We start from the raw sequence: 20,533 nt of genomic DNA, 5'->3' as shown, positions 1-20,533 counted from the left end.
AGATTATCAACCAGAACAACAAAGGAATAGAGACGACAAAAGAAAGGTGAAAACATGCTTACTTCCTAAATTCTTTATTTTTATCCAAAGCTCATTGCGAACATAGTCAAGGAAACATAATTATGTAGATATGTCCAGATGGTATAATCTCTTCAAGAAAAAGTCAAGAGGCAAAACAAACCGACACAACACACAACCTTGTCGATATGACAATAACACAAAACATAAAGTGATAGCTAAATTTCTTTCATTTCGATTACTTTTGAACATGGACACTGACAGAGTGAGGTCCCTTTCCCAAAGTAAACGTCTGTCTTAAACTACTCAGTTCTGTCCCTTGGTAGATCACGTGCACCTCGTAGTCGCCATGAAAACCACGCACAGAGACCTGGTTTCCGGAGTGCGGCAGTGTGTGAGTCTCGTCCGTCATCCACTGGTTCTCGTAAAGGTCAAGGACACGATGTCCTGCCGCCGTCATCTGAGAGAAGAATCACAACAGATCGAGTTATCTCACGTTACAACCTTTCACCAGTAATGCACATTGCGCTGAGAACTGTTTATGAAGCAAGAACACAATGACGATCAAGACATAAATGTCATGCAAAATAGCATGTAAGCATAGGGAGAAGTAGAAGAACAAAAAGAAGATGAAGATTGACGAGAGGGAGAGAGAGAGAGAGAGAGAGAGAGAGAGAGAGAGAGAGAGAGAGAGAGAGAGAGAGAGAGAGAGAGAGACACACACACACACACACACACAGCGAGAGACAGAGAGACCAATCAGCAACCATGTCAAAACCCAACGTGCCTCGTGAAGCCACGTTTTCTCTCAGTGAAACAAAGATGCAAACTTTATTTCAAGACCTGTTCTGAAAAAGTCTCCTGTTACATTGGAAAATAATAGCATTACCGCTTTGTTATCCCGCTCATGTACCTGCAAATTATCTCCCTTGACAAGGGCAGCCTTCTCTCCCCTCCAGTGAGACTGGTCCCAGAATCCCCACATCAAGATGCCCTCCACAGCGGGGTGCCCGTAAAGAGCTCTCAGCGCGTGCTCGTAGAAGTCCGCCCTCCTGTTCTCGTCCGCTGACATGACGTCCAGTTCTGTCACCCAGATGGGCAGTCCGGCTCCAGCTAGTGTGTCCAGACGTCGCTGGAATAAGATGAGATAACGATTTTGTTGACATCGCCTTGAAGGTCAGATAATAATTAAGTGCGAGTCCATGTGTGCGTAACCGTTCACGTCAAAGACTATTGTAAACAAAAATAAACATAGATGAAGTAAGAAATAGGATGCGAGATTCTATGTGTTATCGAACATATAATTCGTCAACCCAAACGTTTTATAATAGAATCAAAACCAGGAAGTGATACTTGTCGACATTTACATGTTTTTGTGAAATGGCATCGTAAGGTCTCTTTACCTAGGGGCGGTTACATTCGGTTCGGCTTTATATGCGTGCGTACTGCACCATTAATCAATCATTTACAGTATAGTTCTGAAAGTCAGTGCACTCACAGAGAAGCCAGAACAGATAAGTCCAGAATCTTAAAAAAAAACAAAAAACCACACACACATCAATATAAATGTGAGACCACCTCAACACCACTTCATTTATAGGCCTCGGTTTGGCTTCACGAAAAGTTTTTTTTAGGAACTTGGTGACATTCAAAAACAAATCTTATTTCCACAAAGAAGCAAGCTCAAACCCGAAAATGTGTCTAAACTCGTAGACTTTGTTGTTTTAACTCATTCTAAGAGATATGTTACCTTTATGGCCGAAATGTCTGGCTCGACCTCGTCCCCAAAGTGACACTGGACGCCGATAGCGGACAGACCCACACCTGCCTTCTTCACCTGCTGAGCCTGCTCCAGGTAGTCCTGCAATTACATGGTGACGTGTCAGGCTAACTTTTATCTTTTAAAGGAGAAAAATAAAAAGAACTTATATTTAGTATTTGCATGAAAATATGAGACCGGTTTTACATTGTGATGGCGTTTGCTGTATAGATAAGAGCACTGACTCCAAGCGTCTCAGCCTTGTGTTAGTATACGCTCGTGCAATGTCCAAATAGCAAACTTCTTGCGCAAAGGAAGCGTCAACATGGAAAAAGAAAGAGTGAGAAAAGTGTACGAGTCAATAAAATAAGGCTTTGATCAAGCAAGTGCAAAGCACTTTAAGTTCATCTGAGAACTAAACGGAAGTAAACCTCATTCGCACAATTATGAACATCAGCAAGAATAATTGGATCTGTTCTCGCCATGCAACAGAAACAGAAGTTCTGGTAAATTACGATTTTAACCTAAAATTAATGTACCGCTGATTTAAAACAATTTTAAACTAAAATAAATGTACCACTAATTAAAACAATTTTAAACTAAAATAATGTGCCACTGATTAAAATCGTTCGTACGATTTTAAACTAAAACTAATGTACCACTGATTAAAACGATGTAAAAAAAAAAATTAAATGTACCACTACGATTTTAAACTAAAATAACTGTACCACTAATTAAAATCGTACGTTTGTGGAGGCACCCGAAGCCACGACGTTGAAATCGTTGAGGAAGAGCTTGACGTTGGGATCAGCTTGATGCGCAATGCGGAACAACTCCAGGTCATAGTCAGGGTCGTGCAGTCGGTCCTGGAACCACGTGCCGTGCAGGTTCTCGTTGTTCACGTCCCAGTGCTCCAGGCTGTCCGTTTGAAGACAAGATACACATGGGAAATAAATGGATAACGCCCACCCCTAGATGTGATATTTTGGCAACTACACTAGAACAATACCGAGGAACAAGCCAGAGGCGTTGAAAGTCTTCTGCATTAGGCGTATGAATTATGAGCATTTATTTTGTTAGTGGGTCAATACAGAGACTCACCGATAACAGGATTTATTTTATGGACAAGCGTTGATTTGAAGCCGTGATTTTTTTTAAAATTTTAAACCACATTACCCAAACTTATGTCACACTAACTCATATCTAAGACTTTGGAAATGCGTGTGCATGATTTGAAATTGAACCTGTCGTTTCTGCGTGCCGTTAGCTCAATCAAGGGAGTATGCAATACTCCAAAGAACGATATGATAAAACAAATTTGAAACTCACAGGCCGTGTGTTTTACTCATGGTTTGCTGTATGTGTTGCTTGACCACTGTCCGTAGCTCGTTGCCGGACAACGCCTTGACCCAGTTCTGGACAAAGTGAGGCAGTGACCACACCAGGTTGTGACCTCTCACCTTGATGCTGGGAACAAATACATGTTTGTAACATTACTCAAACGGTGTTGCATTGAAAAAAAGTGTAATGATTATTATTGCCTTGAGACATGCACAGCAAAGGCGTACTTTCCTTCCGGTATAAACACGTGTGATCATCACAGATCTGTTCAGACTTCTATTCGAGATAAGAGATCCTTTTCAAGTGAACAAACCAAATTCAACAACCTGGTTGCTTTTCCGCAGATCTCAATTTTTTGTGTGGAAATTTTCATTGGATGGCCGTTTCCCCCCGCCATTTTGGCAGTTTTTTTTTTCGTCATCTTTTTTCATTTTTTTCTCTCATTATTTTCTCTCTCATTTTTTTTCTTCATTTTTTCTCTCTATTTATCACATGTTGGGAATCATATTAGATCGATATAACTGTTTTTGTTTGTTTCTTTAATTAAACAACTGTTACTAGAAACAGGGAATGTAGAGTATTCATCCGTCACTCACCCGTGGCTACGCAGTCTGTGGATCATATCGAGAGCCGGCTGGTAGTTTTGCTGCCCCTGAAATTCAGTCATCAAAAGTTCATTGTACCATGACCTTATTCAAAAATCGTTTCTTTCATGGATAATTTCATGACATGAACTCAGTTGATTGAAATAAACCCCAAAATGGTATGTGCTAGTATCTGAATTACATTGTCCCTGCACATATTTTAAGGCACAGTAAGCCTCCCGTAAACCATCACAGATACTGTCAGGCTTTTACACACAGTACAAACACCCTTCCATTTGAACGCTCACCAAACGGGAACATCCTAGGTGCCCTACGTAAAGAGCGAGCAATTTTCAAAGAATTAATTTTGCGGATTGTCTCCTCACACAATTGGACCGTGGTGCGTTTTGGCACTAGACCTAACTTTTAAAATCTAAATAATAAATTGACAGCTTGTTACACAAACATTCTTAAATCATAAAAGAATTCTTTTTTCATCAAGACAAGATCAGTACAATTCGAAGTTTTGAAAGTTGGAAAAAAGAAAAGCCCGGAAGCAGGGTCACGCAAGGTCGTGGTTCTCGTAGCAGACGACGGTTTATACCAATCGCCAGTTCCTCTGAACAGTCAAAAGCCATCGCTTGAGTTCTTGTGAACCACAGCCGTTTGTTTCGTGCATAGTCTGAGGTACGTAATAACGTGCTATTGCAGATAAGCTCACAGCGAGTCGCATTCAAATTACTAACTGACGACTACATTGTGAAAAAGGGAAACTTGATCACACGGGTTCACGATGGCTCAGGGGTAAGATAAACCACGCAAAAATACATTCTTTGAAAATTGCTCGCTCTTTGCGGAGGGCACCTAGTGTGACAAATGGATTTGTACATAGTTCAGTCTAAAAATTGTTTAACAAATATGTACAGATTAGCTTGCCATACTTTTGATTCGCATGGCTTGACTGCGTGACGATAGTATCACCTGTTGAAAAGGGGTGATCTGATTTTTGCAAACTATATTTTCATTGGTTGCCTGGTTTTAGGATTGACCAATGAGAGAAGAGATTGCTAACAGGGAGGTAGCCATATTGGATGGATTAAATAGAACAGTGCTGATATTTACGGGAGGCAGACGTGTTTGCTCGTGTCTCCACGTTTTCAGACTGTTGCTCAAGTGACACTGAGGTCGAATGTTATACGACTCATGTTTTGGATGAATCATGTGTGATTCAATGCTGTGAATATACAGGTATTTATTGAATTGTATTTTGCTCAGTAATTTTGACCTGTGAAATGACTGTGAGAATAATGTTGTGAATTGTGTTGAAGAAGTGTGAGCTGTTGTCAGCCATTTTGGAAAGGAATGTTGTATGTTCTTTTGTAATGGGAGTAATTTGTAAATGAGCTGTTGTAATATTGTAACAGCGTAAGCTAGTTGACGGATGAATGAATAGTATTGAGTAAGAGTGGAATTATTATTTTGTGGAGAAGTTTATCTAAGAATTGAGTGGTTGAGACTTACGGTAGCATACACTTTTTACACAGCACCCCGGTGGGAGAGAGGATGCTCTCGGCTGTGGGGAAGATGGAAGAAGACTGGCATCCCCTCCTTGTCGCCACGGATCGTTTGATTGTGGGCGCAAGGTTGTAACGCAGCGCAGGAATTCTGGGACCCGGTGGAACCCCACCCCATATCACCATGAGCATTATTCTGTCATTGGCGTGATATTGGATCCAGCAATGAACCCGCTGAATTGTGAGTAGTCACTGTAGTGTGAATTACCACTGGAGAATACGTAACATGTGAAATGTGCGTAACAAGATACTGTGATTAACAGGAAACATGATTAACAGAAGGATTGTGTGAAACAAGTGACGTCATCGAGAAACGGTTATTCTTCCACGTGCTACATAAGCTATTATCATTATTATTATAGTGAATGCAAGAGATTGTTGATTGTATGAGAGATATCATATTTGTATTTTTGTTGTGATGTTTTGAATACAGGTACGAGGGCAAAGGGCAGTAATCGTGTTTCAGTCTTTGTGCCTAGTTTGAGTGTTGTGTTTGTGTGAGATGAAGTGAGTTAGTAAACAGAGTAGAACACGCATTTTTCTGATAGAGTAATTAATACACACGTATTTCTTTCACGTAAATACCCTCCGTAACACCTAGGATGTTCCCGTTTGGTGAGTGTTCAAATGGAAGGGTGTTTGTACTGTGTGTAAAAGCCTGACAGTATCTGTGATGGTTTACGGGAGGCTTACTGTGCCTTTAAGCTATCAAGGGTTGGGAAAGGAACATTTTTGACAGGTGGTTAGATTGCGTAGATTTGTTGTCTTCGCCTGTGTTAAAACTGAGTCCATTGCTTGACTGGAGAAGAACAAGTATGTTTCAAATAGTCCCAGTTGACCGGGGAGAACAGTTGGTAGAGCACTATAGGCTTGTGATCCCAGGGGAGAACAGTGGGTAGAGCACTATAGGCTTGTGATCCCAGGGGAGAACAGTGGGTAGAGCACTATAGGCTTGTGATCCCAGGGGAGAACAGTGGGTAGAGCACTATAGGCTTGTGATCCCAGGGGAGAACAGTGGGTAGAGCACTATAGGCTTGTGATCCCAGGGGAGAACAGTTGGTAGAGCACTATAGGCTTGTGATCCCAGGGGAGAACAGTGGGTAGAGCACTATAGGCTTGTGATCCCAGGGGAGAACAGTTGGTAGAGTACTATAGGCTTGTGATCCCAGGGGAGAACAGTTGGTAGAGCACTATAGGCTTGTGATCCCAGAGGAGAACAGTGGGTAGAGCACTATAGGCTTGTGATCCCAGGGGAGAACAGTGGGTAGAGCACTATAGGCTTGTGATCCCAGGGGAGAACAGTGGGTAGAGCACTATAGGCTTGTGATCCCAGGGGAGAACAGTTGGTAGAGCACTATAGGCTTGTGATCCCAGGGGAGAACAGTTGGTAGAGCACTATAGGCTTGTGATCCCAGGGGAGAACAGTTGGTAGAGCACTATAGGCTTGTGATCCCAGGGGAGAACAGTTGGTAGAGCACTATAGGCTTGTGATCCCAGGGGAGAACAGTGGGTAGAGCACTATAGGCTTGTGATCCCAGGGGAGAACAGTGGGTAGAGCACTATAGGCTTGTGATCCCAGGGGAGAACAGTGGGTAGAGCACTATAGGCTTGTGATCCCAGGGGAGAACAGTGGGTAGAGCACTATAGGCTTGTGATCCCAGGGGAGAACAGTTGGTAGAGCACTATAGGCTTGTGATCCCAGGGGAGAACAGTTGGTAGAGCACTATAGGCTTGTGATCCCAGGGGAGAACAGTGGGTAGAGCACTATAGGCTTGTGATCCCAGGGGAGAACAGTGGGTAGAGCACTATAGGCTTGTGATCCCAGGGGAGAACAGTTGGTAGAGCACTATAGGCTTGTGATCCCAGGGGAGAACAGTTGGTAGAGCACTATAGGCTTGTGATCCCAGGGGAGAACAGTGGGTAGAGCACTATAGGCTTGTGATCCCAGGGGAGAACAGTGGGTAGAGCACTATAGGCTTGTGATCCCAGGGGAGAACAGTTGGTAGAGCACTATAGGCTTGTGATCCCAGGGGAGAACAGTGGGTAGAGCACTATAGGCTTGTGATCCCAGGGGAGAACAGTGGGTAGAGCACTATAGGCTTGTGATCCCAGGGGAGAACAGTTGGTAGAGCACTATAGGCTTGTGATCCCAGGGGAGAACAGTTGGTAGAGCACTATAGGCTTGTGATCCCAGGGGAGAACAGTTGGTAGAGCACTATAGGCTTGTGATCCCAGGGGAGAACAGTTGGTAGAGCACTATAGGCTTGTGATCCCAGGGGAGAACAGTTGGTAGAGCACTATAGGCTTGTGATCCCAGGGTCACGGGTTCGAATCCGAGACGGACACGGGTCAACTTTATGTGCAGACTATGAGACGGTATCAATGTCCCACCCCTGTGTCACCACAATGGCACGTCAAAGACCTTGTCTGTCATGCTGCCATAAGTGCAGGTGGCTGATTACACCTAAACGCGCACACGCCTGGGTAGCGCGACTCTTGCTGCTGCTCGCTTTTCACTGGGGGAAGCGAACCCGAATCTCCCAGCAATGGGATAATAAAGTAAGCGTGTATTGCCAATGATAAAGTAAAGTGAGTAATTTACCCTTACCCTTTGTGGCTCGACGAATGGCCATTTGAGCGAGCCTTCCGGCACGGCCCAGTTGTAGTGTTTGTGGATAAAGTCCCTGTACTTGCCCCCTGCAAGGTTGGCGTTGTACCGGCCTGCGTTCACCGCTGTGCCGAACGGAAACGACTTCTTCTTTTGCAGGACCTGTTCACGGCAAACATGTGTTTTGTTGTTCATAGTAAAGTGTAGGCCAGCATCGAAGCTCCTCGATAAAACACGAGGAAATCGTGTGTATGATGTAACGTGTCGATGCAGTTCAATACAAATACGATACAACACAATACAATACTGTAAGAAATGTTAAGTCCTTTGTACTGGAAACTTGCATTCTCCCAGTAAGGTAATACATTGTACTACGTTGCAAGCCCCTGGAGCAAATTTTTGATTAGTGCTTTTGTGAACAAGAAACAATTGACAAGTGGCTCTATCCCATCTCCCCCCTTTCCCCGTCGCGATATAACCTTCGTGGTTGAAAACGACGTTAAACACCAAATAAAGAAAGAAAGAACAATACAATACAATACAATACAATACAATACAATACAATACAATACAATACAATACTTGTAGATACTATACATGTGAATGCAATGCAATGCAATGCAATGCAATACAATACAGTACAATACAAAACAGAACAATACTTGTAGATAATATACATGTGAGTGCAATACAATGCAATGCAATACAATGCAATGCAATGCAAAACAATACAATACAATACAATACAATACAATACAATACAATACAATACAATACAATACAATACAATATCAATATCATCTCAAAGAAAAATTGGGCTCTGATGGTTGTCGTTTAACAGACGTTTATGTATCGTTTTACTCTAATGGACTGTTTTGAAGAATTACTAGAACAATTGATAAAAGCGCCACTTTACCAAAAATGCGAAATTTTATAAACAGGTTCGTGTTGCTCAAGTAACTGCTATATATACAACTTCTTCGTTTGCATGTAATTTTCTTTGAACTGTGGTAGGAATACATGGGATATTACGGACAACATGCACTCACACGTATCTTGACGTCTCCCTTGGTGATGACTGATGCTGTAGAGACACTGAAACAGACAAGAAGGGCATCACCGAGGAAGGCACACAAGACATACGTCATCTGTATTGTTGACCAAACTATGACATTCTTCACAGATCGAGACAGCCGTTGTTGTACGAGACCGTGTTAGATCTGTGTCAAATGTCATATTTTTGTAAACAATACAAAGACATTTATGTATTGATCCTTTTTTGGTTAGAATTCCTTTTATTCTTTACGATTGAACGCACACGAACGTGCACTCTTTTGTGGTCTCGACCAGGAGCCTCAAAATGAGTTTTAGTCGGTCTCTGACGTCACATGCCTGAAAGAAGGGAAATCCAATGTTCACTTCATACATTATTGCTTCTGAGTTTGGAGAACAGGAAAGATGACAAAAGGGACAGCCCTTTGTTATATGATATTTATCTTTATAAAGTAAAAGGCAGCCGTAAAATGACTGAAGTTAGCTCACTGCACATGGATGTCGCTTTTTCTCTGCTGATCGATCACGTGGTTGAGATCGGCAATCGTCACGTGACCGCCAGTTTCCTCGGTAACAGAAGCGTCATCCACCAAAAAGTCGATGGGAACGGGAGCGCTTTGGAAGTACAGGCGTGTGTTCTGGATGGCTGGAAAGAAACCATGGGTCATGCCATTAATTCATTCATTCATTCATTAATTAAGTTAACTAATTATGGTAGTATATAGTCGAATCTGTCTCAACGATAACCGAAGGGATTACCCCAAAGTGGTCTTTATGGACAGGTGGTCGTTCTGGAAAGGTGTATTAAATAGGGAAAACTCGTCGGGGATCCCTTTGGGTGGTCGTAATGAGTAGGTGGTCGTTATCAAAAGGTGGTCGCTAGGGCAGGTTCGACTGTACCAAACTTTGCAGACGGACGAAATCGTGGCAGTGTGTTGAAACTGAGGAAAATCGTGGCTAAAAACGAAACAGTCGACGTTGAAATTCAATTAATTCCGTATGTTTTTTTCCTCTCCATATTAAAGGGGGCATAACAACGTACGGACTGTTGTGGGAAAAAATAATTTGGAACGTTGTTCTTGGATGTTTCGTTAAATATTTCTACTCATCAAAATTGGAAAGAACATTGTTTATACTGAAGTAATTCCTTTCAAAGAAAGCTCAGAAAATACCACGACTGTCTCCGGGTTGTACACGAACAGTTTGCTTGAAAAAAGTGTAGTTAATGAAAACATTTAATTATTGTTATTAGTTCTTGGTTCCAAAATGTTTTTTTTCTGGCGGCGTATTGCCTACACAATCGTTAAAAATCTTGCTGCCGGAATAGTAGATTCAAACATATTTCCTTGCACTCCCGACTGAGGGGAACCTGTTATTGGTGCTATGACCGTTATCCCCATAGAACTCATCACTGCGTTTTAACATTGAAAGACGGCAACATCTTAGGCTACATGGTACATATCGAAACAAAAAGAAAACACAACAAAAACCAGTTTTGGTAAATTCTTCATCAAATTTTCGTCAGTCTGTTGCTGCCTTCTACAGGATCGCCATGATATAACATATCGTTGAAAATGAAAACAAAACTACATAAGTTACGTTTGGTGGGTGCGGTGTAGACTCCAAAGAGGTGAACGTAACCATCTGACGCCTTGACGTTGTAGTGAGTGACCAGCGCTTCGTACTGATGACTGCCGTCTGAAACAAACAAACAAACAATTAAACAAGCAATTGTTGTTCATTTTTCATTTAAACTGAGCTTACTTTATAATCCTGTTGCTGGAAAATTCGGGTCGCTTCCTCCGAGTTGAAAGCTAGCAGCAACAAGAGTGGCGCTACCCATGTGTGTGCTAAGGATTCATGGTGGGCGTTTTTGTGTTTTAATAACCATCCAAACTCTGATATGGATTACATGATCATAAGACCAAGAACGCACGAAAAGACATGGATTACATGATTACAAGACCAAGAACGCACGAAAAGACATGGCTTACATTACAAGACCAAGAACGCACGAAAAGACATGGCTTACATTACAAGACCAAGAACGCACGAAAAGACATGGATTACATTACAAGACCAAGAACGCACGAAAAGACATGGATTACATTACAAGACCAAGAACGCACGAAAAGACATGGCTTACATTACAAGACCAAGAACGCACGAAAAGACACGGATTACATGATTTTTTCGTGCGTACTTGTCTTTGTGCTTGAGTGTACAAAGGGGAACAAGGCACTAGCAGGTATGCACAAAAGATGACCTAAGAGAAAGATGTCCACCCTTTATCCACCAGGCACAGCCGGAATTCCAACCCCGAAACCTCTACACGGAGAGCCGACGTCATAACCACAAGGCTACGCGCCCGTCGTTTGTATTTGAATCGGCAAGAACAAAAAAACCACATTAAATAGGCACTTACACGACAGAACAGTTGTCAAGCATTCTTTAAACGTTTATCTTCTTCATCTATCCCCAATACCAGCACGTTTTTAAAGATGTTATAATTATCAACGGATAATCAAATAAAAACTGAAACTACAAGGAGACGAATATCATAACATGAGGATGAAACTTTCGTGTTCATTTTAGTGTTTCTCCTTCTCTCACGTGGCATGAGGTTGGTTCCGTAACTCTCACTTTAAGCAAGATATTAATAAGGCGAAGTCGATGTCGCGAAGTCGATGTCGCGAAGTCTCCTTCACGAAGCTCGCTGCACGAAATTTCGGGACTAACATTTCGGATAAAACAACTTCGCGACATTAGAAGATTGTGAGTACTGTATAAGTCGAGACGAGGTGAAGTTTGTTCATGGAACGTTTGATAATTTGAAAAAAAAGAAAAAAAAAAAAAAAAAAAAAGTATACATCATAAATGATACCACCACCATCATTACCCACCCCCACCCCCCGCCTCTCTCTCTCTCTCTCTCTCTCTCTCTCTCTCTCTCTCTCTCTCTCTCTCTCTCTCTCTCTCTCTCTCTCTCTCTCTCTCTCTCTCTCTCTCTCACTCTCTCTCGTTTGTCTGTTATGTCTTAATGTTGTATATATATTCATACTTGCCATTTATGATACATGTTGAAGGATGAATGATGATACATTGTAGACGGATGCATGTTACTGATTAAAAGCCCCACAATGATGTGCTTGGCAAATACAAAACAAACAAAAAACAAAAAAAAAAAAAAAAAACCAACTTCGCGCGCGATGTTCACTTCGGGCTGAATTAAGGTATGTCTTTACTGTTGTCTGTGGTGGAGGCCTTAGTTCCCTTTGCTTTTCGATCTGTGCGAAAGACATTATGCGGTACGGAGACAAACCCAAGACACGGCACTGACCTGTGAAGGTGATGTCCACCATGATGTCGACGCTCTGGTCAGGGTGGTCAGCGAACACCTTCATCCAGGCGCTGACCCGGTACGAGTGACCTGGGACAAACTGGATGTTCTGTGACGGTCCCATCCATGACGCTGTTCTGTTGGAAAGACAACAATAATACGCTGCTATTCACGTGTGACCAGGGACAAACTGGATGTTCTGTGACGGTCCCATCCATGACGCTGTTCTGTTGGAAAGACAACAATAATACGCTGCTATTCTCGTGTGACCAGGGACAAACTGGATGTTCTGTGACGGTCCCATCCATGACGCTGTTCTGTTGGAAAGACAACAATAATACGCTGCTATTCACGTGTGACCAGGGACAAACTGGATGTTCTGTGACGGCCCCATCCATGAAGCTGACCTGTTGAAAAGAGAACAATAAAACCATCACGATCGTAATGACAATGCAAATATCATGTTTTGAATTACAAATAAAAATAAAATTTGGTAAAGGCTCAAGTCAAATTTTATAGACTTGAAGTAATATCATTTGGGCATAAGTCAAGAAAGTGAGGACTGAAATCTTCAAGTAAAAGCTTTCGGAGGCTTGAATTAAACAACAAACGAATCATTTGACAACCGAACGATACTTTAAAGAAACAGAAAAAAACCTCTCAGATTTGTATTGCTGAGTTTCGAACGTTACCAGCAAACAGCGTACAACACTGACCTGCTTGGGAAATTGTTTTACAAGTAGTTCTATCAGTACACTGACCTGCTTGGGAATTTGTTTTACAAGTAGTTCTATCAGTACACTGACCCGCTTGGGAATTTGCTTTACAAGTAGTTCTATCAGTACACTGACCTGCTTGGGAATTTGCTTTACAAGTAGTTCTATCAGTACACTGACCTTCCTGACGCCTTAAAGGCGTGAGAGCCGCCGTGTTTGTACGTGGTCACTTCACACTGCATGCCCGCCCCCCAGCAGATCCAGTGGTCCAGGGATTCGAACCCTCCGTTCTGCAGCAGCTCACCACTGGTCAGCATAACCAGACAGGCCACTGACCACAACCTTACAGTTGATGTCATATTTCGTAAGCTGTCCTGTTCGCTATTTTCTTTGTGTTTATATGTTTGAGTCCGAATAGCGGATAAACGGCTGGCGGGAATTAATGTCACACAATTGTCTTTTTATTGTGCAGTATTAATCTTTGTTAGTGCAGTAGTTCTTTTACCACAAGTAGATAAGAAAATAAAAGAATGAGGGAAACATTGACAGAGAGAGAGAGAGAGAGAGAGAGAGAGAGAGAGAGAGAGAGAGAGAGAGAGAGAGATAAATAGAAAAGGGGGGAAGGAGAGAGAGAGAGAGAGAGAGAGAGAGAGAGAGAGAGAGAGAGAGAGAGAGATAAATAGAAAAGGGGGGAAGGAGAGAGAGAGAGAGAGAGAGAGAGAGAGAGAGATAAATAGAAAAGGGGGGAAGGAGAGAGAGAGAGAGAGAGAGAGAGAGAGAGAGAGAGAGAGAGAGAGAGAGATAAATAGAAAAGGGGGGAAGGAGAGAGAGAGAGAGAACTTTGAACTTTTTGAACTTTATTACAGGAAAGATAGCATTAGGTCCGTAGGACCTTTCTTACAGCTAGTCCTGATCTAAGCAAAATGGTTATAATCGAAATGGGAATACATAGGAACAAACTTTTTATGATAAAACGCAGACACACGCAATAATAGTAATATAAGAATAAGATCATTATTTACAGACATGTGATATACAGATATCACAATACGGGCAATACAACCATACATTATCAGAACACACACCAAGTTGACGCAAGACACACACATGCACATTTCAGAAGGATAGAAGGAATACATACGTTTGAGCAACCAGGCACATCACATTAAAGTGATGTTTGAATGTATTTTTGCAGATGTGTTTTGAATGTTTTAAGGTTACTGATCGATTTTAAGCATGTAGGTAGGGAGTTCCAGACATAGGCTCCCGAGTATGAAAGACTAGTTTTAAATATGTCAATACGTGGCTTCGGGCAGGCCAGATTATGCTTGAAGGTGGAATACCGAGAAGGAGTTGATTGAAACAAGTGAGTTAGATGTTCGGGTGCTTGGTCACGTAGGATATTGTGCATGAAAACTGATTTATTAAATAAAAGCTGTTGTTTAAGTTGAGGTATATTGAGGGCTGTCAGTTTTGCGTCAGTAGTTAGTGATGGGTCAGGCAGAATGAGTTTAGCTGACCTTCGATGACGAGAATTTATAGTTTTGAATAATGCATCACTACCGCCATCCCAGATGACAGAGGCATAATCAATGTGAGGTTTGATGTGGGCGTTGTAGAAAATTTTTCGGGCGTCTAAAGTTATGACTGACTGAAGTTTTGAAAGTAGGAATAAATTTCTTGAAACGCGTTTACACAGATGTTAAATGTGGGAATGCCACCTAAGCTTATCATCGATAATCACGCCTAGCTGTTTGTGTTCGCTAACCTTTTCTATTGAGTTTCCGTTGATGGTGAGATCTAGTGAGAGGGGGAACAACTGATGCTTCTGGCGTGTTGTAATTACCATTGATTTAGATTTCAGAGGGTTTAGGACCATGTTGTTTTCAGAGCACCATTGTGAGATGTCTCTAAGGGTGTGCTGAAGAGATTGTTGATTATTGTCAAGGCGTCTATTTTGTGTCCGTAGTGTTGTGTCATCAGCGAGCATGTGGCATTCTACTGAGTTGTCAGAGAAGTGAAGTGGAAGGTCATTAACGTAAATGCAGAAAAGAATAGGACCTAAGACAGAGCCCTGGGGTACTCCATATAACACGGACTCCTCTCTTGAGTACGCACCATGTACATAGACTTGTTGCGATCGGTTTTCAAGGAAAGACTGAAAGAAAGACAGAGAGTCAGATCCGTTGAGATATAGTGATAATTTGTTGAGGAGAATTTTATGATCAACGAGGTCAAAGGCCTTAGAAAAATCTAAGTATACGACCCCAGAGAGCTCGGAGGAATTTATGGCTGACAGACATTTGTCTGTCAAAAGCGAGAGCGCAGTAGAACATGAGTGGTTACTGCGGAAACCAGACTGCAAGGGGTGGAAAAGGGCCAAACGGTCCATGTATTCTGTGAGATTAATGTGAATATGTCTTTCAAGAAGCTTTGATAGTACTGAGAGTAAGGAAATAGGGCGGTAGTTGCTAACATCAGAAGTGTTTTTGGATTTGGGGAGAGGAATAACTTTAGCTTTCTTTAGTGCTTGCGGAAAGGTATTGCGCTGTATGCAGAGATTGAAGATATATGTGAGAGAGTCAACTGTGTAAGGAAGGGAGAGTTTTAATAAGTGGTTGCTGATTTCATCAGGTCCTGAAGATTTTTTGTTCTGAAGTTGTGAAATCAGTCGTCCTAATTCGTTCACTGCAATGGGTGGGATTTGAAAGGGTGCTTTATTCGCCGTCTTTTGTTTGCAGTAGAGGGATAGATTGTCAGAGTTGTTGGGAGAGGCATTGTCAGGGTTGCTAAGAGAGGTAGCTACAGACGAAAAGTGAGAGTTAAAGATGTCTGGCGTTAAGTGACGGGGGATCTTGGTGGAGTTAGAGGTGGAACCTCTGATGAGTGAATTTAGTGCACGCCAGATCTGCAAGATATCCCGGTTATTCTCAACGAGTTTATTAAAGTAAGCTTTCTTTGAGTCACGAACCATGTTTTTTAACCTATTTCTAGCTGTTTTATAATCTTGGAATTGTTTAGCTTTTTTTAACAGGTCACGCTGATCCATGGCTTCAGTTATTTTATTGGACATCCAGGGTGGAAGTTTAGGATGTTTTACTCTCATTTTCTTTATAGGTGCGTGCTTGTTTATTATATGTAATAGGGTGTCATACCAACATTCTAATGCTTGATCAGGGACCGTGTGGTTGAAAACTTGGTCAAATCGTGCTACGTTTAGATCGAATAGGAAGGAATCACGATCAAAATTTTTAAAGGATCGAAAAGATATGACTGTGTGACCTTTATGATTTGATTTTGGCATTTTAGTGGTTTTAGTACAGAATATTGGAGAATGATCACTAATGCTAAGATCTGCGAGTGAAGCATTTAGTACTGAGGAGTGGTTGTTTGAGTAGATGTGATCAAACAAAGTAGATGAAGTTTCTGTGACTCTAGTACAGTAGTAGGTAAAGTTATAAGCTGCTTGAAACCTAGTGATGATACAATCCCATCCCATCGAGGCTGAGGTTTTAATAAGTCAATATTAAAGTCCCCGAGTAACAGGATGTCTGCGTGAGGTTTACATTTATACACTGTATCTATCATCTCGATAAGGTCATCGTACCAGTCACCAATGGCAGAAGGGTTTCTGTAAAGAAAACAAACAAGAGTAGAAGGGGCTGTTTCCTTTAGTTTAAACTCTAGCCACATGCATTCAATGTCTTTGTGTTCTAGGTCAGGGAGAGAGAGAGAGAGAGAGAGAGAGAGAGAGAGAGAGAGAGAGAGAGAGAGAGAGAGAGAGAGAGAAAGAGAGAGAGAGGGAGAGAGAGAGAGAGAGAGAGACTCAGAGAGAGAGAGAGAGAGAGAGAGACAGGGACAGGGACGGGGACAGAGACAGTGACAGAGAGAGGTAAATGCAGATTGGATCAAGCGACTTTGTTTTAGTGCGTCAAAAAGTGCACACGGTCTTTACGCTGCTTTACCATTTCTCTTTCTCTTTGTTTGATGGTGGCCTGGTTTGAGTGTCACGCACGCCCTTGTTGAGTATCTGCAAAGATTAAAGGGATACTATTTATCTGACCGTTTGGGGGAATTTCTGGCGAATTTGACGAATCTGGGGATTCCGCTGTATCTTATTCTGTAAAGACACACACGGCACGAAACATGAATACACGCATGCAGGAAAAAAAATATGGGTAGCGCCGTATGTATGGCAGCTCGCTTTCCCCGGGGAGAAAGCAGCCCGAATTTCCATGAGGGTAACCTCACTGGACTGTAAATCTTATCCAATCCAATCCAATCCAATCCAATTTGCTCGAAAGCATACCACAAGTGCAGTTATTAATAACATCAAAGTGTTTAAACGCGCTCCAGGGCTCTGCTTCTTTTCCGCGTTGGAAACAAAAAGTAGTCCAAAGCGCCATCGGGCATCAAGACGGCCAGCGCCGTCTATGACGCCGCGGCCTAGTAACCAGCATCACGTGCACAAACAAGGGAAGTAACTCGGTGGAAGTAACCAAACAAAGAGTGCTCTGTCTGTGCGTAAGTTACTACAGTTAACTGAGCTTTTTCAAAAGTAAAAGCTGCCCTCCTGCGCGATAACCTTATTTGTAACGCGGAATCTTATGGTAAAAGTTTTGGAAGCGATCTGAGGGCCTTTTTGTTTGTTTTCGGTATCATCCCTTTGAGATAAACGATAAAGGTTCAGACATCGTCAAAGTACCAAAAGCTAGGGAATATCCCTGTGCTGCCAGGTTGACCTTCAAATGTTGGTAGCAAGCTGTAAACAGCATGCTTCACAAACACGGCTAGTTGGCTCACGTAAGTGTAGCCTATGCGATGGTAAACTTTGTCTGTCTGTGCGTGCGTGCGTGCGTATGTATGTATGTGTGTATGTCTGTGGTAGAAACTTTAACATTTTTGGCTAAACACCGAAATACTCATTTCACGTGGTTAATTTTCAAGCACCATCTTCAAATTATTGAAGCAATGATCAACATTGTGTCGGCATGTGTGTAGTTAAAGCGTGTATCCAAAGAAAACGGGTGGTGGGGGGTTTTGAAGGGGTACAAGCAGTTGACTGATTTGTGTCGTGTTTGGCATGTAGACGGCAGGTCAGGTGTCAAGATCAGGTCAGGGGTCGCGCGAAGGATTGTGGTCCAGTTCTCACCTCGCCGATTCGCCGGGGAAGACGATTTCATGTTGTTCGGTTTCTAAGCTCCAGAAAAGTAAATAAAGAAGATACCAAAGGGAGATTTCCTACAATTTGATCTGCACAGCGTGTTTCCAATGTCCACGTGAGGAAGAGCTGTCGAAAGCGCGGCAGTCAGTGTCGATCTTGCAGCCGTATCCCGGTAAGTTCAGAGACAGATCTAGTGTCTCCCACTCTGATAACGTGTCACCTACTGTTAATCCGTTTTGTTTTAATTTCTTTTTATTTCAGCAGACACGGATGTCAAACACAGTGCTAGGCAGTCACCTCTAGTGAAATGAGTTGATCTAAAGTGCCTGTAATGTTTGGATGTCTTTGCTCGTGGTTCGATTTATGTGAATTTCAAGACTTGCAGTAGAGTCTCAAGTTAAGTTTACTCTGCCCGAAAAAAACTGTCCACCATTTACTTGAACATGCAGATATAAGGAAACGGAATGAATCTGTTCTCAAAGTCAAAATGATCACGATTTTTTCCTCAGATTCAAAACATGCACTGTCATGGTTTTGTCTGTACAATTTAGTAAGTCTTAAGTACTTTGCAACAACTTCCTTGAACGTGAAAGACAGTTTTTGAATGCTAGATCTGTATCGCGTTTCATTCCAGACTCGATCCTCTCTTTGATTGTAGATCTACTGTTTGCTGTTTACGCACTATCATATGATTCGCTATGTAACGTTTGGTAAGCTTACCTTGCCACAGCTTTCTTGTCTTTGTTGGCATTTCTGGCTGTGTTGACCGTCAGAATTATTTTAAGAACCAGGCTGCTGCAGTCGACATGTTTCGCATATTGTAGGGTTACCATGCTGCATAGGTAAAGTGGCTTGTATAACCTGACTATTCTGTTTCAAAACACTGTTTATATTTGTGTAGGTTGTAGTCATCATAACTAATCGCATTTTGCCATTTGTTTCAGAAAGGAGGTTAACCTACAACAAGATCGACGCTATGTCAGATATATGCCTCAGCCACATGAAGACTTCCGAATTTAGATCTACTCGGCATGGTGACAAGTCTTGATGAAAAGTATAGGACTGAGGACAGCAGTGGAAAAAGTGCCCACATGGCAGGTATACCTAACCTATTACCCTAGTCATTTTATCTGTTTGCCTTCTTTTGAAAATTATACATGGAGTTGATATGATGCGTTAGTTTTAACTGTGTGTGTGTGTGTGTGTGCGTGTGTGTGTGTGTGTGTGTGTGTGTGTGTGTGTGTGTGTTTGTGTTTGTGTGTGTGTGTTACGGAGTGAGTGAGTTTGTGTTATGTTACTGTTTGTTGATTTCTTACGGGAGCCTTGAAGGCTTCGCCTCTTGTTTTTCTTGGAGCTTCGGGAATCTTGGCTATAACTGCATGTATACACATCTGTGAATGGAAGTTTAGCCCGATAACCTAGATGGAGCTTTCGAAGCCCTCATGGTCAAACAGAAGAAATGGTTTTTTTCCCAAACAATTTTGTGTTTTGCTTTGCTCATATGTAAATTGCCCAAAACTAAATAATTATGTGTTTGACGTAACCTGACTGACCCTATTTTTGCCTCTATCCGTTCATACATTTAGTTCCTCGGGGACATACATCCTACAACAACAACAACAACAACAACAACAACGTCTTCTGATCAAGAAACGTCCTAATACAATGACTGAGATGATACCTGGATTAGTACCCTGTATTCTATTGGCAAAAAACCCACATGATATACAGAAAGGCCATTTTGGAAATGCTAGCGGGAAAGGGTTGGTGAGAGGGGTGGTGGGAAGGGTGAATGGACTTACAGGCAAACAATTATTAAACAAACAAACAAACAAAACAAAAACAACTATAAAACAAAACAAACCTTCAATCAGAACTTAGAAATTTGTTTCGTAAACAATTTGCTGTATGTTTTTGTAGTATACAACCTGACAGGAAATAAACATAAAGTTCTGCTGCAGCTAATTAAGCGATGTTTAATTCCTCATTTTCAACTTTGTTCGAGGCGCTCGAAAATGTCAATTATGAATGCAAATTAAGTCATGCTTTGTTCACCTAAATTGGAAAGAACAATGGGCAGGCGTGGTAGCCCACATTTCTTTTTCTTTCTTCTTTTTCTGAACTTAAATTGCTGTTTTGTTTGATTACAGATAAGAATATGGAAACCAGGTCAAAGCAAGGCAGTAGACAATGGAACGGAGACATCGTTGTTATTTGAAACAAAATAAACCCGTTTTGATCTGCATAGCCAACTTCCGTCCATACAGGAGAAGGAATTGTATGTTTTGGCTTGTATTTGTAGAAACAAGAGATTTTTAGAATCGAAACAAAAAGTCATCAATTAAATCCTGACCTCTGCGTCTCCCAGGTACAGAT

At 41.9% G+C, this 20,533-nt stretch overlaps 2 protein-coding genes across 2 annotated transcripts in view; both read right to left on the bottom strand.

Moving 5' to 3' along the window:
• The window catches only part of LOC138952270 (tryptophan--tRNA ligase, cytoplasmic-like), a 306,357-nt gene that overhangs the window by 150,577 nt on the left and 135,247 nt on the right, over positions 1–20,533 (bottom strand). The window lies entirely within an intron of this gene.
• LOC138952244 (uncharacterized) lies at positions 59–13,432 on the bottom strand. Its single transcript, XM_070323864.1, has 12 exons — positions 13,174–13,432; positions 12,278–12,414; positions 10,537–10,635; positions 9,427–9,583; positions 8,934–8,979; positions 7,885–8,046; positions 3,715–3,770; positions 3,107–3,244; positions 2,524–2,695; positions 1,769–1,879; positions 932–1,150; positions 59–478 (listed from the first exon to the last, which is right to left on the bottom strand). Exons 1-12 carry the CDS (start codon positions 13,350–13,352, stop codon positions 257–259), a joined length of 1,698 nt encoding a protein of 565 aa, XP_070179965.1. The 5' UTR covers positions 13,353–13,432; the 3' UTR covers positions 59–256.

The sequence above is a fragment of the Littorina saxatilis genome, linkage group LG17 (assembly GCF_037325665.1).
Source record: "Littorina saxatilis isolate snail1 linkage group LG17, US_GU_Lsax_2.0, whole genome shotgun sequence".
NCBI lineage: Eukaryota > Metazoa > Mollusca > Gastropoda > Littorinimorpha > Littorinidae > Littorina > Littorina saxatilis.
The sequence above is the reverse complement of the archived record's forward strand: the minus strand, read 5'-3'. Positions and strand labels throughout refer to the sequence as shown.

What these genes read in the sequence shown, in the direction of transcription:
- LOC138952244 (XM_070323864.1), bottom strand. Translation starts at nt 13,352, where the DNA reads ATGACATCAACTGTAAGGTTGTGGTCAGTGGCCTGTCTGGTTATGCTG. An exon ending in GGTGGACATCACCTTCACAG is followed by an intron (nt 10,636 to 12,277) that starts GTCAGTGCCGTG and finishes TGTTTGTTTCAG; the next exon opens with ACGGCAGTCATCAGTACGAA. An exon ending in AAAAGCGACATCCATGTGCA is followed by an intron (nt 8,980 to 9,426) that starts GTGAGCTAACTT and finishes TGTCTGTTTCAG; the next exon opens with TGTCTCTACAGCATCAGTCA.